This window comes from Salvelinus namaycush, unplaced genomic scaffold (assembly GCF_016432855.1).
Source record: "Salvelinus namaycush isolate Seneca unplaced genomic scaffold, SaNama_1.0 Scaffold454, whole genome shotgun sequence".
In the NCBI taxonomy this organism is placed as follows: domain Eukaryota; kingdom Metazoa; phylum Chordata; class Actinopteri; order Salmoniformes; family Salmonidae; genus Salvelinus; species Salvelinus namaycush.
In genome coordinates this window covers 7,501-28,325 of record NW_024061147.1, presented here as the reverse complement: position 1 = coordinate 28,325, position 20,825 = coordinate 7,501, and the positions used below count along the sequence as shown (strand labels likewise).

At 51.5% G+C, this 20,825-nt stretch overlaps 1 protein-coding gene across 1 annotated transcript in view; it reads right to left on the bottom strand.

Annotated features, from left to right (window-relative positions):
- Window positions 1-234: 234 nt before the first annotated feature.
- The window catches only part of LOC120041374 (tether containing UBX domain for GLUT4-like), a 25,049-nt gene continuing 4,458 nt past the window's right edge, over window positions 235-20,825 (bottom strand). The window contains exons 7-14 of the mRNA XM_038986325.1: window positions 17,253-17,334; window positions 17,017-17,083; window positions 16,733-16,795; window positions 15,888-15,940; window positions 12,455-12,506; window positions 12,307-12,376; window positions 10,267-10,483; window positions 235-463 (exon numbers count right to left, since the gene is read on the bottom strand). Coding sequence (XP_038842253.1) covers window positions 365-463; window positions 10,267-10,483; window positions 12,307-12,376; window positions 12,455-12,506; window positions 15,888-15,940; window positions 16,733-16,795; window positions 17,017-17,083; window positions 17,253-17,334 — 703 coding nt within the window. The 3' untranslated portion in view covers window positions 235-364. The remainder of the gene's footprint in view (window positions 464-10,266; window positions 10,484-12,306; window positions 12,377-12,454; window positions 12,507-15,887; window positions 15,941-16,732; window positions 16,796-17,016; window positions 17,084-17,252; window positions 17,335-20,825) is intronic.

The window sequence follows — 20,825 nt, the reverse complement described above, 5'->3', positions numbered from 1 at the left end:
CTATTCTGTGGAATACAAGAATGCAGTCTGAATCGAGGTAGCTAACACATGGAGCATGAACAGCAGAGAGTCTCTGGCACGACTTCCAACGAGTGTGTGTGTGGAGAGAGAAACTAATAGAACAATAGCCTGTTACAATAGAACGGTAGCAATTAAATAGAGTTCATTCTGTTCTAAGCATTGTTCTAGCTGTTGATATCAACTCAGATAGAAAACACAACCACATACTGGCAATGGAGATATTTTAGATTCCTTTATTAATTAGTTTCATGTTTTTGAACTCTTGTAAAACTATTTGAAGTGCACACTGGATTCACAATGGGTTTGAATACATCACAATCCACTTTGAACCTGGAATTTCATGTTAAAAAGGTAGGAGGAACAGTGTGTTGGGGCATCCGCTCTGTTCTGTATGTCCCTCTATGGTAGCCGTAGTCATCTGGTCATAATCCTCATTTCTTACCTGGAGACAATAAAAACATAATATCAGAGGAAATAACAGTTGGATCTTATAAAACTTTATTGAGACACACAAGTCTTAACGACCATGAATAATGTCCAAAGAAATGTGTTTTCCTTGATCAGCACTGCCACTAACATGTTGACTTTCAGTCAGAAAAACTACTAGGCCTATAACCCGTTATACACTGTTAAGAAAGAAGCTTGCTAGGCCTATTATAACCTGTTATACACTGTTAAGAAAGAAGCTTGCTAGGCCTATTATAACCCGTTAAACACTTAAGAAGCTTGCTAGGCCTATTATAACCCGTTATACACTGTTAAGAAGCTTGCTAGGCCTATTATAACCCATTATACACTTAAGAAAGAAGCTTGCTAGGCCTATAACCCGTTAAACACTGTTAAGAAGCTTGCTAGGCCTATTATAACCCGTTAAACACTGTTAAGAAAGAAGCTTGCTAGGCCTATTATAACCCGTTAAACACTTAAGAAGCTTGCTAGGCCTATTATAACCCGTTAAACACTGTTAAGAAAGAAGCTTGCTAGGCCTATAACCCGTTAAACACTGTTAAGAAGCTTGCTAGGCCTATTATAACCCGTTATACACTTAAGCTTGCGAGGCCTATTATAACCCATTATACACTTAAGAAAGAAGCTTGCGAGGCCTATTATAACCCATTATACACTCAAGAAGCTTGCTAGGCCTATTATAACTCGTTAAACACTGTTAATAAAGAAGCTTGCGAGGCCTATTATAACCCATTATACACTTAAGAAGCTTGCTAGGCCTATTATAACCCGTTAAACACTGTTAAGAAAGAAGCTTGCTAGGCCTATTATAACCCATTATACACTTAAGAAGCTTGCTAGGCCTATTATAACCCGTTAAACACTGTTAAGAAAGAAGCTTGCTAGGCCTATTATAACCCGTTAAACACTGTTAAGAAGCTTGCTAGGCCTATTATAACCCGTTAAACACTGTTAAGAAAGAAGCTTGCTAGGCCTATTATAACCCGTTAAACACTTAAGCTTGCTAGGCCTATTATAACCCGTTAAACACTGTTAAGAAGCTTGCTAGGCCTATTATAACCCGTTAAACACTGTTAAGAAAGAAGCTTGCTAGGCCTATAACCCGTTAAACACTGTTAAGAAGCTTGCTAGGCCTATTATAACCCGTTATACACTAAAGAAAGAAGCTTGCGAGGCCTATTATAACCCATTATACACTTAAGAAGCTTGCTAGGCCTATTATAACCCGTTAAACACTGTTAAGAAAGAAGCTTGCTAGGCCTATTATAACCCGTTATACACTGTTAAGAAAGAAGCTTGCTAGGCCTATTATAACCCATTATACACTTAAGAAGCTTGCTAGGCCTATTATAACCCGTTAAACACTGTTAAGAAAGAAGCTTGCTAGGCCTATTATAACCCATTATACACTTAAGAAGCTTGCGAGGCCTATTATAACCCATTAAACACGGTTAAAAAAGAAGCTTTAATATCAAAGTGTTAACAGACTCTTCCAGACCTGGAATTCTGTTTAACTATTCAGACTCATCACCATCTTGAGACAAACCAGGATTGGAATTATATTGGCACAAACACACATTTGTCTCTTGACTTCACACACACTTCCAATAAGATATGTGAAACCACAGACCACTATGATGGAGAGGGATAGACCGGGAGTGTGTGTGTGTCCTGGTTGAGCTCAAGATGGCTGAAGAATAGACATGCAGACAGAATTCCAGGTCTGGAAGCATCTGGAAGAGTTCTGGACTGAAGTGGGAATCTGGTGTTGAATAAAGAACACATCAGAGTAACTGATATAATGACCTACAGACAACCACATAGACAGTCAGAGGAAGACAACCACATAGACAGTCAGAGGAAGACAGGCAGACAACCACATAGACAGAGGAAGACAGGCAGACAACCACATAGACAGTCAGAGAGGAAGACAGGCAGACAACCACATAGACAGTCAGAGAGGAAGACAGGCAGACAACCAGGGAGACACTACAACTAGCCACAGCTCCCACGCCACCAGAAAACACTACAACAACTAGCCACAGCTCCCACGCCACCAGAAAACACTACAACAACTAGCCACAGCTCCCACGCCACCAGAAAACACTACAACAACGAGCCACAGCTCCCACGCCACCAGAAAACACTACAACAACTAGCCACAGCTCCCACGCCACCAGAACACACTACAACAACTAGCCACAGCTCCCACGCCACCAGAAAACACTACAACAACTAGCCACAGCTCCCAACGCCACCAAAAAACACGAACTAGCCACAGCTCCCACGCCACCAGAAAACACTACAAGAACTAGCCACAGCTCCCACATCACCAGAAAACACTACAACAACTAGCCACGGCTCCCACACCACCAGAAAACACTGCCACAGCTCCCACGCCACCAGAAAACACTACAACAACGAGCCACAGCTCCCACGCCACCAGAAAACACTACAACAACTAGCCACAGCTCCCACGCCACCAGAACACACTACAACAACTAGCCACAGCTCCCACGCCACCAGAAAACACTACAACAACTAGCCACAGCTCCCAACGCCACCAAAAAACACGACAACTAGCCACAGCTCCCACGCCACCAGAAAACACTACAAGAACTAGCCACAGCTCCCACATCACCAGAAAACACTACAACAACTAGCCACGGCTCCCACACCACCAGAAAACACTGCCACAGCTCCCACGCCACCAGAAAACACTACAACAACTAGCCACAGCTCCCACGCCACCAGAAAACACTACAACAACTAGCAAGACCATCCTTCCCACAACCAAAACAGCTGGAGCACCGCGACCACCAGCTCCACCACAACAGAGCAACCCCAGGCTCCGGAGCACCAGACAACAGGGGCCCGCCGTGTTTCATGTGGCCCAGAACGGAGCACTCTGACTGGGGCTGCGTGTCAGCAGAGGTCCCCTGGGGGTGGAGGGGAAACCATCCTGAACTAATAAATGTGTGTGTGAGGGGGTGTGTTCCCCCAGAACAGCATCCTTATCTTTTGACTCATCTGATGTTTCTTTTTCAACACTTCCTGTTGACTGTGGTTTTAAAGAGGGCCCTTCGGAGTGGAGTGTGTGTGTATATATGTGTGTGAAGGAATGTGTTAAAAGCTGCAATCGATTAATGTTTGAAAACAGGGTGGGTGCCTTTTAAGTCTGCATGATTTGAACCAACATGGTGAATTGTGATTTTTGATTTGGGACAGATATTGCAATTGCGATTATGAATTGCGATGTTTACTTGGTAATTCCACCAGACATGGTTAAAACAAGGTTCAGGGTAGAGAACATCACCTCTACAATGAGATGTGAATTCATACATAGTGTGCTAACTGAATACGAAACCAAAGTTAAAAATCAGTCGGCTTAATCATTATTAGAATTTGAATTATAGGTCAAAGTGCCTTAAAAACCTGTAGCACAGAGCCTAGCGACTGCACGTACCCTAGCGACTGAACGTACCCTAGCGACTGCACGTACCCTAGCGACTGCACGGAGCCTAGCGACTGCACGGAGCCTAGCGACTGCACGGAGCCTAGCGACTGCACGGAGCCTAGCGACTGCAAGGAGCAGCTTGTGTATAAAACAGTCTGATCCAGTCATTCAACACGTCATGTTTCATTTACATTACATTTACATTTAAGTCATTTAGCAGACGCTCTTATCCAGAGCGACTTACAAATTGGAAAGTTCATACATATTCATCCTGGTCCCCCCGTGGGGAATGAACCCACAACCCTGGCGTTGCAAGCGCCATGCTCTACCAACTGAGCCACACGGGTTTCAACTTCTCCCGTAACTCTGTTCTACAGTGTTGGGATGGTGACTCTGGAGAAATAGGCTGCCTGTTTAACGTAAGTGTCTGGTTGTGGCCGAGGGGCTTGGCTGCTGTCAGGTGTTTTTAGTTGTTTTCCATGCAATCGTCGTAAAGTAGGGGATATTCTTCTAATGATTTAATACACATGTCGTGTTGCCGCTTGTTGTCACTACAACTCTGAGGCACTTTGGCACAACACATGCATTTGGTTGACATCGGTTTGCCTGTAGCCGAAATACTGCCACACCGCTGAAGCCGCGCCGAAATACTGCGTCCTTCTTTGGCAACAAACCGTCGTTCTCGTTAGCACTAGCAGCACTCATGTTTCCAACACACTGAGGTAAAGCCCCAGTTTCTCCCACTGTACTGTCTTTGGTAAAGCCCCAGTTTCTCCCACTGTACTGTCTTTGGTAAAGCCCCAGTTTCTCCTACTGTACTGTCTTTGGTAAAGCCCCAGTTTCTCCCACTGTACTGTCTTTGGTAAAGCCCCAGTTTTTCCCACTGTACTGTCTTTGGTAAAGCCCCAGTTTCTCCCACTGTACTGTCTTTGGTAAAGCCCCAGTTTCTCCCACTGTACTGTCTTTGGTAAAGCCCCAGTTTCTCCCACTGTACTGTCTTTGGTAAAGCCCCAGTTTCTCCCACTGTACTGTCTTTGGTAAAGCCCCAGTTTCTCCTACTGTACTGTCTTTGGTAAAGCCCCAGTTTCTCCCACTGTACTGTCTTTGGTAAAGCCCCAGTTTTTCCCACTGTACTGTCTTTGGTAAAGCCCCAGAGTTTCTCCCACTGTACTGTCTTTGGTAAAGCCCCAGAGTTTCTCCCACTGTACTGTCTTTGGTAAAGCCCCAGAGTTTCTCCCACTGTACTGTCTTTGGTAAAGCCCCAGTTTCTCCTACTGTACTGTCTTTGGTAAAGCCCCAGTTTCTCCCACTGTACTGTCTTTGGTAAAGCCCCAGAGTTTCTCCCACTGTACTGTCTTTGGTAAAGCCCCAGAGTTTCTCCCACTGTACTGTCTTTGGTAAAGCCCCAGTTTCTCCCACTGTACTGTCTTTGGTAAAGCCCCAGAGTTTCTCCCACTGTACTGTCTTTGGTAAAGCCCCAGTTTCTCCTACTGTACTGTCTTTGGTAAAGCCCCAGTTTCTCCTACTGTACTGTCTTTGGTAAAGCCCCAGAGTTTCTCCCACTGTACTGTCTTTGGTAAAGCCCCAGTTTCTCCCACTGTACTGTCTTTGGTAAAGCCCCAGAGTTTCTCCCACTGTACTGTCTTTGGTAAAGCCCCAGTTTCTCCCACTGTACTGTCTTTGGTAAAGCCCCAGTTTCTCCCACTGTACTGTCTTTGGTAAAGCCCCAGAGTTTCTCCCACTGTACTGTCTTTGGTAAAGCCCCAGAGTTTCTCCCACTGTACTGTCTTTGGTAAAGCCCCAGAGTTTCTCCCACTGTACTGTCTTTGGTAAAGCCCCAGAGTTTCTCCCACTGTACTGTCTTTGGTAAAGCCCCAGTTTCTCCCACTGTACTGTCTTTGGTAAAGCCCCAGAGTTTCTCCCACTGTACTGTCTTTGGTAAAGCCCCAGTTTCTCCCACTGTACTGTCTTTGGTAAAGCCCCAGAGTTTCTCCCACTGTACTGTCTTTGGTAAAGCCCCAGAGTTTCTCCCACTGTACTGTCTTTGGTAAAGCCCCAGTTTCTCCTACTGTACTGTCTTTGGTAAAGCCCCAGTTTCTCCTACTGTACTGTCTTTGGTAAAGCCCCAGTTTCTCCCACTGTACTGTCTTTGGTAAAGCCCCAGAGTTTCTCCCACTGTACTGTCTTTGGTAAAGCCCCAGAGTTTCTCCTACTGTACTGTCTTTGGCAAAGCCCCAGAGTTTCTCCCACTGTACTGTCTTTGGTAAAGCCCCAGTTTCTCCCACTGTACTGTCTTTGGTAAATCCCCAGAGTTTCTCCCACTGTACTGTCTTTGGTAAAGCCCCAGTTTCTCCTACTGTACTGTCTTTGGTAAAGCCCCAGTTTCTCCTACTGTACTGTCTTTGGTAAAGCCCCAGTTTCTCCCACTGTACTGTCTTTGGTAAAGCCCCAGAGTTTCTCCCACTGTACTGTCTTTGGTAAAGCCCCAGAGTTTCTCCTACTGTACTGTCTTTGGCAAAGCCCCAGAGTTTCTCCCACTGTACTGTCTTTGGTAAAGCCCCAGTTTCTCCCACTGTACTGTCTTTGGTAAAGCCCCAGAGTTTCTCCTACTGTACTGTCTTTGGTAAAGCCCCAGAGTTTCTCCTACTGTACTGTCTTTGGTAAAGCCCCAGTTTCTCCCACTGTACTGTCTTTGGTAAAGCCCCAGAGTTTCTCCTACTGTACTGTCTTTGGTAAAGCCCCAGAGTTTCTCCTACTGTACTGTCTTTGGTAAAGCCCAAGTTTCTCCTACTGTACTGTCTTTGGTAAAGCCCCATAGTTTCTCCCACTGTACGGTCTTTGGTAAAGCCCTCCCTCTCCTCACCAGCATCTAACTGGGCGCTTTAAGCAGGGGACCCTTGTGATTGGCCAGCATGTGTATGCCATGCAGAGAGTGAGAGAGCCCGCTTGTGATTGGTCAGCATCTTCTGTGCCGAGTGAACGGAGTCCAGTGCATCTCATTAGAGGTAGTGTGGTCGAGTTTTATTAATGAAGGGTCAAATAAAGGAGAACATCACAGCCTCTTGCAACATTATATATCACCGACGTCCATATCACACGTTGGATGTGAATAATCATGTCGCCCACCAGCGTGGTAACATCGTCCACCAGCGTGGTAACGTCGTCCACCAGCGTGGTAGCGTGGTAACGTCGTCCACCAGCGTGGTAGCGTGGTAACGTCGTCCACCAGCGTGGTAGCGTGGTAACATCGTCCACCAGCGTGGTAGCGTGGTAACGTCGTCCACCAGCGTGGTAGCGTGGTAACGTCGTCCACCAGCGTGGTAACATCGTCCACCAGCGTGGTAACGTCGTCCACCAGCGTGGTAGCGTGGTAACGTCGTCCACCAGCGTGGTAGCGTGGTAACGTCGTCCACCAGCGTGGTAGCGTGGTAATGTCGTCCACCAGCGTGGTAGCGTGGTAACGTCGTCCACCAGCGTGGTAACGTCGTCCACCAGTGTGGTAGCGTGGTAGCGTCGTCCACCAGCGTGGTAGCGTCGTCCACCAGCGTGGTAGCGTGGTAACGTCGTCCACCAGCGTGGTAGCGCGGTAACGTCGTCCACCAGCGTAGTAACGTCGTCCACCAGCGTGGTAACGTCATCCACCAGCGTGGTAGCGTGGTCCACCAGCGTGGTAACGTCGTCCACCAGCGTGGTAACGTCGTCAACCAGCGTGGTAGCGTGGTAACGTCATCCACCAGTGTGGTAGCGTGGTAACGTCGTCCACCAGCGTGGTAGCGTGGTAACGTCGTCCACCAGCGTGGTAGCGTCGTCCACCAGCGTGGTAGCGTCGTCCACCAGCGTGGTAGCGTCGTCCACCAGCGTGGTAACGTCGTCCACCAGCGTGGTAACGTCGTCCACCAGCGTGGTAACGTCGTCCACCAGCGTGGTAGCGTGGTAACGTCGTCCACCAGCGTGGTAGCGTGGTAATGTCGTCCACCAGCGTGGTAACATCGTCCACCAGCGTGGTAGCGTGGTAACATCGTCCACCAGCGTGGTAGCGTGGTAACGTCGTCCACCAGCGTGGTAACGTCGTCCACCAGCGTGGTCCACCAGCGTGGTAGCGTGGTAACGTCGTCCACCAGCGTGGTCCACCAGCGTGGTAGCGTGGTAACATCGTCCACCAGCGTGGTAGCGTCGTCCACCAGCGTGGTAGCGTGGTAATGTCGTCCACCAGCGTGGTAACATCGTCCACCAGCGTGGTAGCGTGGTAACATCGTCCACCAGCGTGGTAGCGTGGTAACGTCGTCCACCAGCGTGGTAACGTCGTCCACCAGCGTGGTAATGTCGTCCACCAGCGTGGTAGCGTGGTAACGTCGTCCACCAGTGTGGTAGCGTGGTAGCGTCGTCCACCAGCGTGGTAGCGTGGTAGCGTCGTCCACCAGCGTGGTAACATCGTCCACCAGCGTGGTAACGTCGTCCACCAGCATGGTAGCGTGGTAACGTCGTCCACCAGTGTGGTAGCGTGGTAGCGTCGTCCACCAGCGTGGTAACGTCGTCCACCAGCATGGTAGCGTGGTAACGTCGTCCACCAGCGTGGTAGCGCGGTAACGTTGTCCACCAGCGTAGTAACGTCGTCCACCAGCGTGGTAACGTCGTCCACCAGCGTGGTAGCGTGGTAACGTCGTCCACCAGCGTGGTAACGTCGTCCACCAGCGTGGTAGCGTGGTAACGTCATCCACCAGTGTGGTAGCGTGGTAACGTCGTCCACCAGCGTGGTAGCGTGGTAGCGTCGTCCACCAGCGTGGTAGCGTCGTCCACCAGCGTGGTAGCGTCGTCCACCAGCGTGGTAGCGTCGTCCACCAGCGTGGTAACGTCGTCCACCAGCGTGGTAGCGTGGTAACGTCGTCCACCAGCGTGGTAGCGTGGTAATGTCGTCCACCAGCGTGGTAACATCGTCCACCAGCGTGGTAGCGTGGTAACGTCGTCCACCAGCGTGGTAGCGTGGTAACGTCGTCCACCAGCGTGGTAACATCGTCCACCAGCGTGGTAGCGTGGTAACATCGTCCACCAGCGTGGTAGCGTGGTAACGTCGTCCACCAGCGTGGTAACGTCGTCCACCAGCGTGGTCCACCAGCGTGGTAGCGTGGTAACGTCGTCCACCAGCGTGGTAGCGTGGTAACGTCGTCCACCAGCGTGGTAGCGTGGTAATGTCGTCCACCAGCGTGGTAACATCGTCCACCAGCGTGGTAGCGTGGTAACATCGTCCACCAGCGTGGTAGCGTGGTAACGTCGTCCACCAGCGTGGTAGCGTCGTCCACCAGCGTGGTAACGTCGTCCACCAGCGTGGTAACGTCGTCCACCAGCGTGGTAACGTCGTCCACCAGCGTGGTAACGTCGTCCACCAGCGTGGTAACGTCGTCCACCAGCGTGGTAACGTCGCCCACCAGCGTGGTCCACCAGCGTGGTAGCGTGGTAACATCGTCCACCAGCGTGGTAGCGTGGTAACGTCGTCCACCAGCGTGGTAGCGTGGTAACGTCGTCCACCAGCGTGGTAACATCGTCCACCAGCGTGGTAGCGTGGTAACGTCGTCCACCAGCGTGGTAGCGTGGTAACGTCGTCCACCAGCGTGGTAACATCGTCCACCAGCGTGGTAGCGTGGTAACATCGTCCACCAGCGTGGTAACGTCGTCCACCAGCGTGGTAACGTCGTCCACCAGCGTGGTAACGTGGTAACGTCGTCCACCAGCGTGGTAACACTGTCCACCAGCGTGGTAACACTGTCCACCAGCGTGGTAACGTCGTCCACCAGCGTGGTAACGTCGTCCACCAGCGTGGTAACACTATGTCAGTGTAAACAGGGTCAGCATGCTGAAGAGGGAAACTGCAACGTCTCAGAACATAGGACACTGAACAGATGAACTAGGAATTGCCAATCCATTAGTTTTAGGATGAACTCCCCCTTTAAAACAATTATAATCATTTGGTAGGTGCTTATAATTGTCCTGTTTCACACTTGTGGTGTGTAGTTGTGTGTAGTTGTGTGGATTGGTTAATGTGTTTGTAGCATATCCTAACTCCCCCTGAGACATCCAGAGTAAGCGGGGGTTACGTGCCTTGCTCAGGGGCACAACGGCAGAGTTTTCACCGTGTCGGCTCCAGGATTATGAACCAGCCACCTTTTGGCTACTGGCCCAACGCTCTGACCTCGAGGCTTCCTGCCGTCCTGGTGGAATTAGATGATGCCTATCTGTCACACTCTTTAACAATGACGGAAAATTGCTGATGCTCCCTTTATCAGTTAGGTAATAGTAGGTCATTTTAGAGTGACCTACCCCTTTAACCCTTCAACAGGTCTGATTGGTAGTGTACCTGGCAGTTTGAGCCACTTGGGGACCTTGCCGGTGTCCGTCCTGACTGGTTTGTGGGCCTGGCTGTGTGTGTTAGGGTCCTCCTCCTCCTCCTCAATCTCCCTGGTCCCCGTGGGGGGGTCTGGAAGGGGCTCCTCTGTTACCATGGAAGAGAAGGAGGAGGAGGGGGGCGAAGACCTGGGCATACAGCTGAGAGAGGGGGGGAGAGAGGGGGGAGAGAGAGAGGGTGAGGGATGAAGGGAGAGAGAAAGGGATGAGGGGAGGAAAGAGAATTCAGTCCACAGAATTTCATCAGATGTGTATTCTGAACACACACACACTTCCTGTACTTTAAATTCTCTCTCTAGACCCCCAACTCATGGAAAGACATTTCTGTATTCTCCAGATGGGGCAGGGGACGTGTTTGGGAAGTGGAGTGTGTCCCCCAGGGGGTTCAGGGCAGGGGACGTATTTGGGAAGTGGAGCGTGTCCCCCAGGGGGTTCAGGGCAGGGGACGTGTTTGGGAAGTGGAGCGTGTGTCCCAGGGGGTTCAGGGCAGGGGACGTGTTTGGGAAGTGGAGCGTGTGTCCCAGGGGGTTCAGGGCAGGGGACGTGTTTGGGAAGTGGAGTGTGTGTCCCAGGAGGTTCAGGACAGGGGAAGTGGTGTGTGTCCCCCAGGGGGTTCAGGGCAGGGGACGTGTTTGGGAAGTGGAGCGTGTGTCCCAGGGGGTTCAGGGCAGGGGACGTGTTTGGGAAGTGGAGCGTGTGTCCCAGGGGGTTCAGGGCAGGGGACGTGTTTGGGAAGTGGAGTGTGTGTCCCAGGAGGTTCAGGACAGGGGAAGTGGTGTGTGTCCCCCAGGGGGTTCAGGACAGGGGACGTGTTTGGGAAGTGGAGTGTGTGTCCCAGGGGGTTCAGGACAGGGGACGTGTTTGGGAAGTGGAGTGTGTGTCCCAGGGGGTTCAGGGCAGGGGACGTGTTTGGGAAGTGGAGTGTGTGTCCCAGGGGGTTCAGGACAGGGGAAGTGGAGTGTGTGTCCCAGGGGGTTCAGGGCAGGGGATGTGTTTGGGAAGTGGAGTGTGTGTCCCAGGGGGTTCAGGGCAGGGGACGTGTTTGGGAAGTGGAGTGTGTGTCCCCCAGGGGGTTCAGGGCAGGGGACGTGTTTGGGAAGTGGAGTGTGTGTCCCAGGGGGTTCAGGCTCTTTCATGTGGCCAGGACTAGTGACCTCAGAGGTTAGGAAAGGTCATGACACCACTATCGCATGACTTCCTGTCCAGGAGATGGAACAAACACATCCTCTCCTGACAGAACAACATTTCACCTTTGACCCGGGTGCCACATTATTAATAACTTAAACGTCTCTCTCTGTTTTCCTCTCTCTCTCTTTCCCTCCACTATGTCAATCTCTCTCTCTCTTAACCCCCTTTCTCTCTCTTTCCCTCCACTATGTCAATATCTCTCTCTCTTACCCCCCTTTCCCAATCCCCCTCTCTCTCTCGCCCTCCCTCACAGAAGTAGGGGAGAGGTAGAAGGTGCCCTGGCATCCCCTTTGAAGCTAACAGTGGAATTAGTGACCGGAGGAGAGAGAGGTGGGGAGCGGTAGAGAGGGGTGTGGATGGATGAAAGGGGGAGATGGGTTAATGAGGTGTGTGTGTCCTCCACTGATGGTGGAGAGGGCAACAGGTGGGGGTCAGTTTGGGGAAATGGCTCTATCTTTAGAGGAAGGGGGAGGAGGGGTGTGTGTGTCCTCCACTGATGGTGGAGAGGGCAACAGGTGGGGGTCAGTTTGGGGAAATGGCTCTATCTTTAGAGGAAGGGGGGGTGTGTGTTCGTGCGTTTGGCCGGAACCCTTCAAAGGGATTCCGATGATGACAGCGCTGTGACAGGAAAATAGAGCCGTCGCCCGGGGATACACAGCTGAGCCGTGTTGCCAAGACGATGGGGCAGTTCCACCAACAGGCTTTTCGGATGCTCTCCTTCTCACGCACAAATAGAATGTTGTTGTTTGGTTGTTAAATGTCAATAGTAGACTGACCCAGCAATGGCCTCGTCTGCTTGTAGGGCCGAGACACTGGAATCCAGGAGAAGTCTCTCTAAGTAACTATCTGTGGAGAGAGAACACATCAGAACCAGCTAATCCAAGTCAACATGATTAAATCAAACCGAGGTAAAGGGAGACGGACCTGTCTTGGCGTCAGAGCCAAAGTAGACCAGGGCAGCAGGGAACAGGTCAGCCTGGACAGAGAAGGAGAGAGACGCTAACACATTCTTCACCGTCACCAAACATGGCGGCACACAGTCCAGTTTGAAGTCAACCACTAACTGAAGGCTCATCCAGCGGTTGGGAAAACACCTTCACCACGCGAGCCAAACAAAACCCCTGAATCACAACCCCTTAAAGTGACGTTTAAATGGTGCTGATGGCTGTAATGGCTGACAGACTGGTGATTACAGGGTGAAAACAGACAGAGTTAAGTTATTATTCTGACTCTACTGTTTACCTGAGAGATGTAGACAGACCGTTAAAAACACCTCTAGTGCTGTCTGCTGAGGATAGACACAGCCCCAAAACCTTCTCTACCCCTCCTCGTCCTCTCTCTACCCATCTCCCCTCCATCCTCCTCGTCCTCTCTCTACCCATCTCCCCTCCATCCTCCCCCGTCCTCTCTCTACCCATCTCCCCTCCATCCTCCCCCTGTCCTCTCTCTACCCATCTCCCCTCCATCCTCCCCCTGTCCTCTCTCTACCCATCTCCCCTCCATCCTCCCCCTGTCCCCTCTCTACCCATCTCCCCTCCATCCTCCCCCTGTCCTCTCTCTACCCATCTCCCCTCCATCCTCCCCCTGTCCTCTCTCTACCCATCTCCCCTCCATCCTCCCCCCGTCCTCTCTCTACCCATCTCCCCTCCATCCTCCCCCTGTCCTCTCTCTACCCATCTCCCCTCCATCCTCCCCCCGTCCTCTCTCTACCCATCTCCCCTCCATCCTCCCCCCGTCCTCTCTCTACCCATCTCCCCTCCATCCTCCCCCTGTCCTCTCTCTACCCATCTCCCCTCCATCCTCCCCGTCCTCTTGCCTCCTCCCTCTGTCCTCTCTCTTCCTCCTCCCTCTGTCCTCTCTCTCCCCCTCTCTCCTGTCCTCTCTCTTCCTCCTCCCTCTGTCCTCTCTCTACCCCCCCTGTCCATCTCCCTCTATCTACCCCTTTTCCCTCCCCCCTCTGTCCTCTCTCTACCCCTTTCCCCTCTCTCTACCCCTCCCCCCTCTGTCCTCTCTCTACCCCTTTCCCCTCTGTCCTCTCTCTACCCCTTTCCCCTCTCTCTACCCCTCCCCCCTCTGTCCTCTCTCTACCCCTTTCCCCTCCATCCTCCCCCTGTCCTCTCTCTACCCATCTCCCCTCCATCCTCCCCGTCCTCTTGCCTCCTCCCTCTGTCCTCTCTCTACCCCCTCTGTCCTCTCTCTACCCCTCTCTCCTGTCCTCTCTCGCCTCCTCCTCCCTCTGTCCTCTCTCTACCCCCCCTGTCCATCTCCCTCTATCTACCCCTTTTCCCTCCCCCCTCTGTCCTCTCTCTACCCCTTTCCCCTCTCTCTACCCCTCCCCCCTCTGTCCTCTCTCTACCCCTTTCCCCTCTCTCTACCCCTTCCCCCTCTGTCCTCTCTCTACCCCTTTCCCCTCCATCCTCCCCCTGTCCTCTCTCTACCCATCTCCCCTCCATCCTCCCCCCGTCCTCTCTCTACCCATCTCCCCTCCATCCTCCCCCTGTCCTCTCTCTACCCATCTCCCCTCCATCCTCCCCCCGTCCTCTCTCTACCCATCTCCCCTCCATCCTCCCCCCGTCCTCTCTCTACCCATCTCCCCTCCATCCTCCCCCTGTCCTCTCTCTACCCATCTCCCCTCCATCCTCCCCGTCCTCTTGCCTCCTCCCTCTGTCCTCTCTCTACCCCCTCTGTCCTCTCTCTACCCCTCTCTCCTGTCCTCTCTCGCCTCCTCCTCCCTCTGTCCTCTCTCTACCCCCCCTGTCCATCTCCCTCTATCTACCCCTTTTCCCTCCCCCCTCTGTCCTCTCTCTACCCCTTTCCCCTCTCTCTACCCCTCCCCCCTCTGTCCTCTCTCTACCCCTTTCCCCTCTGTCCTCTCTCTACCCCTTTCCCCTCTCTCTACCCCTCCCTGTTCTCTCTCTACCCATCTCCCCTCCATCCTCCCCCTGTCCTCTCTCTACCCATCTCCCCTCCATCCTCCCCGTCCTCTTGCCTCCTCCCTGTCCTCTTGCCTCCTCCCTCTGTCCTCTCTCTACCCCTCTCTCCTGTCCTCTCTCGCCTCCTCCTCCCTCTGTCCTCTCTCTACCCCCCCTGTCCATCTCCCTCTATCTACCCCTTTTCCCTCCCCCCTCTGTCCTCTCTCTACCCCTTTCCCCTCTCTCTACCCCTCCCCCCTCTGTCCTCTCTCTACCCCTTTCCCCTCTGTCCTCTCTCTACCCCTTTCCCCTCTCTCTACCCCTCCCCCCTCTGTCCTCTCTCTACCCCTTTCCCCTCTCTCTACCCCTTCCCCCTCTGTCCTCTCTCTACCCCTTTCCCCTCTCTCTACCCCTCCCCCCTCTGTCCTTTCTCTACCCCTCCCCCCTCTGTCCTCTCTCTACCCCTCTCCCCTCTGTCCTCTCTCTCCCTCCTCCCTCTCTCTCCCTCCCCCTCCATCTCTCCCTCTCTCCCCTCTGTCCTCTCTCTCCCCTCTGTCCTCTCTCTCCCCTCTGTCCTCTCTCTCCCTCCCTCCCTCCCTCTCCCTCCCTCCCTCTCTCTCTCTCTCCCCTCTGTCCTCTCTCTCCCCTCTGTCCTCTCTCTCCCCTCTGTCCTCTCTCTCCCCTCTGTCCTCTCTCTCCCCTCTGTCCTCTCTCTCCCTCCCTCCCTCCCTCTCCCTCCCTCCCTCTCTCTCCCTCTCCCCTCTGTCCTCTCTCTCCCTCCTCTCTCTAGTCCCTCTGGTTTCTATTATGGACAGAGCTGTTAATGACTATTATTAGAGACTGAACAAGAAACAATGTGTAGCAATGGGATAACAGACATTCCACCTCTCTCTCCCTGGGCACAACATGCTCCCTTTGGCACTGGACGTCTCAATAGGCCGGGGGGAGATAGAGGGGAGGGCTGCTATCAAAGGGATGTTGGGATGGGAAACATTCCTTCTGTGACATGACACAAAGTGATTGAAGATTGTCTGTGTGTGTGATGGCTCCAGAATATCTCTCCAGACTGGTGTGTACTTCTAAGGGTGTAATCATGGCAATCTCTACACTCCCTGTGAATCTAACCCTTGCAACCTCACACATCAGACACTGCCCCCCCTTCACTCACCCCCCCCGTCTCTCTCTCTCTCCTCACCCCAGATCAAACAGTGGTGAAGGTCAGTAGGGCAGAAAATGGACACAGAGAGAGAGACATTTATTTTTCTAAAGCACATGAGAATTCCTTGTGTTGTGTTGTTATTGTGTAAGGTTCATGTGACGTCTCCATGCTGTTTCAAACCCACTAGAACCCTAATTAATACTTTACACTGCTTGGAGCAACAATAAACAAAGTTTACCAGTCCAATTTCATTCCTGTGGGGGGGGATATGTGACAGGAACCTTACCTGGAAGAGGGTGGCTGTTGGGTCCTCCAGAATGGTTTTAGGAGGAGCAATGACTGGAAGAGAGGAAAGGATAATTTTATATCCAAAATGAGAGAGAGAGATGGAGAGATTCTAATCTCCCTCTCTCCCCCCATCCCTCGCCCTGAGGACCTGAGCTCTAAGGCCATGCCTCAGGACTCCTGGCGGTCCCCGTCCCTCCCCCCTGAGGACCTGAGCTCTAAGGCCATGCCTCAGGACTCCTGGCGGTCCCCGTCCCTCCCCCCTGAGGACCTGAGCTCTAAGGCCATGCCTCAGGACTCCTGGCGGTCCCCGTCCCTCCCCCCTGAGGACCTGAGCTCTAGGGCCATGCCTCAGGACTCCTGGCGGTCCCCGTAAAACACAACATGTAGTATTGGCCCTATGTTTCATGAGCTGAAATAAAATATCCCAAAAATGTTCCATACGCACAAAAAGCGTATTTCTCTAAACTGTTTTGCAATAATGTGTTTACATCCCTGTTAGTGAGCATTTCTCCTCTGCCAAGATAATCCATCCACCTGACAGGTGTGGCCTATCAAGAAGCTGATTAAACAGCATGATCATTACACATAAAAGACCACTCTACAATGTGCAGGTCTGTCACACAACACAACGCCACAGAAGTCTCAAGTGGAGGGAGTGTGCTGACTGAAATCCACAGATTGGGGCCTAAAATGTATTTCAATTGAATGATTTCCTTATATGAACTGTAATTCATTAGAATCATTTAAATTGTTGCATGTAACTTTTATATTTGTGTTCAGTATAAAGTTGATTGAGAGAGATGGAGCGAGAGAGAGAGAGACGGAGAGAGTAACGATACTCACACAGGTAGAAGGGTAGTTGGGGGTCCTGCAGGTGGATCTTCACAAAGTGCCTCAGAGCAGCAACTGGACGGACAGTTGAAAACCACCTGGTTATTCCATCACATCAGTTCCAGTTTGACTCTAATGTCAGATAGATATCAACTACCTGCCTCTAGAGTCAACACAGAGTTACTAATAACAGGAGACAGAGAGAGGGAGAGAGGAAGAGCGAGAGATTGAGAGATAGAGAAAGAGAGGGAGAGAGGAAGAGAGATTGAAGGATAGAGGGAGAGAGAAAGATCTACCTGTCTCTAGAGGTCTGAAGAATCCCTGTAGAACACGTCTGTCAGGGAACTGGACCCTCAGAACTACCTGGACACACACACACATTATTATATTGTTAATGTTACCGTAGTAACAGATTTAGGACCACTATTGGCATCCACCTCCAGGTTAGTGTTCGATTCCATGCAAATGTAGGAGAAATTCAAGGGTATCTGACACACACACGGGCGAACACACATCCACCCACACAACTCACTCGGGGGTATCTGTCCATCTTATCCTTCATCTGAGATTCTCTCAGAGCTTTAGTCATCAGAGGAGCCTCCTCTAGTACCCTCCTAAAGGGAGAGAGAGAGGGGAGAGGAGAGAGAGAGAGAAAGAGAGAGGAGAGATGATTTACAGTTGACTTTTTGACTTGTGTGTGTGTGTGTGTGTGTGTGTGTGTGTGTGTGTGTGTGTGTGTGTGTGTGTGTGTGTGTGTGTGTGTGTTCACTGTGGTCAATGTAATTCTAGCCTTGATAATCTGTCTAGTGTGGTGTCACACAGAGATTGGGGAGGCAGACATCTCTTTTGAAGAAGACATCGTAAAGAACCAATCAGGCGCACGCACATACCACACAGCAACGTTTCCCAGCATTCCCCCACAGTCATTCTCCAAAGCGTCTAATTAAGTCATTGGCATACTGTAATTTGAGTATATATATAAACCCATATAGAAATTCCCTGACTGACTGCTTTCAGACCTTAACCATTAGAAGGTAAAAACTGACCCCAGATCTGCTCTTCTTACTTTTGTTTACACATGACATTGGGTTATCCTAACTAACTAAATCCAGGATGTCAAAACTGACCCCAGATCTGCTCTTCTTACTTTTGTTTACACATGACATTGGGTTATCCTAACTAACTAAATCCAGGATGTCAAAACAGATCCCAGATTTGCTCATGACAGGAAGCCTAGCAGTTAAGAGCATTGGGCTCTTTTGAATCCCCAAACAGCCTAGATAAGAACATCTGTCAGTGTGCCTTTGAGCAAAGCACTTAACCCTCGTCGCTCCTGTAAGTCTCTCTGGATCAGAGTGTCTGCTAAATGACTCACTAACTGTACGTCTCTCTGGATCAGAGCGTCTGCTAAATGACTCACTAACTGTACGTCTCTCTGGGTCAGAGCGTCTGCTAAATGACTCACTAACGGTACGTCTCTCTGGATCAGAGCGTCTGCTAAATGACTCACTAACTGTAAGTCTCTCTGGGTCAGAGCGTCTGCTAAATGACTCACTAACTGTACGTCTCTCTGGATCAGAGCGTCTGCTAAATGACTTACTAACTGTAAGTCTCTCTGGATCAGAGCGTCTGCTAAATGACTCACTAACTGTACGTCTCTCTGGGTCAGAGTGTCTGCTAAATGACTCACTAACTGTAAGTCTCTCTGGATCAGAGCGTCTGCTAAATGACTCACTAACTGTAAGTCTCTCTGGATCAGAGCGTCTGCTAAATGACTCACTAACTGTAAGTCTCTCTGGATCAGAGCGTCTGCTAAATGACTCACTAACTGTAAGTCTCTCTGGATCAGAGTGTCTGCTAAATGACTCACTAACTGTACGTCTCTCTGGATCAGAGCGTCTGCTAAATGACTCACTAACTGTACGTCTCTCTGGGTCAGAGCGTCTGCTAAATGACTCACTAACTGTACGTCTCTCTGGATCAGAGCGTCTGCTAAATGACTCACTAACTGTACGTCTCTCTGGGTCAGAGCGTCTGCTAAATGACTCACTAACTGTAAGTCTCTCTGGATCAGAGCGTCTGCTAAATGACTCACTAACTGTAAGTCTCTCTGGATCAGAGCGTCTGCTAAATGACTCACTAACTGTAAGTCTCTCTGGATCAGAGCGTCTGCTAAATGACTCACTAACTGTAAGTCTCTCTGGATCAGAGCGTCTGCTAAATGACTCACTAACTGTAAGTCTCTCTGGATCAGAGCGTCTGCTAAATGACTCACTAACTAGAAGTCTCTCTGGATCAGAGCGTCTGCTAAATGACTCACTAACTGTAAGTCTCTCTGGATCAGAGTGTCTGCTAAATGACTCACTAACTGTAAGTCTCTCTGGATCAGAGTGTCTGCTAAATGACTCACTAACTGTAAGTCTCTCTGGATCAGAGTGTCTGCTAAATGACTCACTAACTGTAAGTCTCTCTAGATCAGAGCGTCTGCTAAATGACTCACTAACTGTAAGTCTCTCTGGATCAGAGCGTCTGCTAAATGACTCACTAACTGTAAGTCTCTCTGGATCAGAGCGTCTGCTAAATGACTCACTAACTGTAAATGTAAATGCCATTTGTCTGTTTTAATAGAGAGATCTCTTTTCAGTCTCTCCATCTCTCCTGGTTCAATCTCACTGTCGCTTTCTCGCTCCCTCTATCCAAATCAAAACCCAAGCAACTTTCCTCTGTCCTCCCCTCTCCTTCTCACCATCTGTCCTCCCCTCTCCTTCTCACCATCTGTCCTCCCCTCTCCTTCTCACCATCTGTCCTCCCCTCTCCTTCTCACCATCTGTCCTCCCCTCTCCTTCTCACCTTCTGTCCTCCCCTCTCCTTCTCACCGTCTGTCCTCCCCTCTCCTTCTCACCGTCTGTCCTCCCCTCTCCTTCTCACCGTCTGTCCTCCCCTCTCCTTCTCACCGTCTGTCCTCCCCTCTCCTTCTCACCGTCTGTCCTCCCCTCTCCTTCTCACCGTCTGTCCTCCCCTCTCCTTCTCACCGTCTGTCCTCCCCTCTCCTTCTCACCGTCTGTCCTCCCCTCTCCTTCTCACCGTCTGTCCTCCCCTCTCCTTCTCACCGTCTGTCCTCCCCTACCCTTCTCACCGTCTGTCCTCCCCTCTCCTTCTCACCGTCTGTCCTCCCCTCTCCTTCTCACCGTCTGTCCTCCCCTCTCCTTCTCACCGTCTGTCCTCCCCTCTCCTTCTCACCGTCTGTCCTCCCCTCTCCTTCTCACCGTCTGTCCTCCCCTCTCCTTCTCACCGTCTGTCCTCCCCTCTCCTTCTCACCGTCTGTCCTCCCCTCTCCTTCTCACCGTCTGTCCTCCCCTCTCACCGTCTGTACTCCCCGCTCACCGTCTGTCCTCCCCTCTCACCGTCTGTCCTCCCCTCTCACCATCTGTCCTCCCCTCTCACCATCTGTCCTCTCACCATCTGTCCTCTCACCATCTGTCCTCTCACCATCTGTCCTCTCACCATCTGTCCTCTCACCATCTGTCCTCTCACCATCTGTCCTCCCCTCTCACCATCTGTCCTCCCCTCTCCTTCTCACCCAGTGTCACCTCTCACTTTTCATTTCCTCCATCTCTCCTCACTTCTTCCTCCATCTCTCCTTCCATGTTTCATTTGTTCACACTCCTATCTCTCCCCACCTCTCTCTCTGTCTCAGTCTTAGCCCCACCTCTCCCTCTCTACCCCACCTCTCCCTCTCTACCCCACCTCTCCCTCTCGACCCCACCTCTCCCTCTCGACCCCACCTCTCCCTCTCGACCCCACCTCCGCCTTTACCCCACCTCTCCCTCTCCGCCTTTACCCCACCTCTCCCTCTCCGCCTTTACCCCACCTCTCCCTCTCCGCCTTTACCCCACCTCTCCGCCTTTACCCCACCTCTCCGCCTTTACCCCACCTCTCCGCCTTTACCCCACCTCTCCGCCTTTACCCCACCTCTCCGCCTTTACCCCACCTCTCCGCCTTTACCCCACCTCTCCGCCTTTACCCCACCTCTCCGCCTTTACCCCACCTCTCCGCCTTTACCTCTCCCTCTCCGCCTTTACCTCTCCCTCTCCGCCTTTACCTC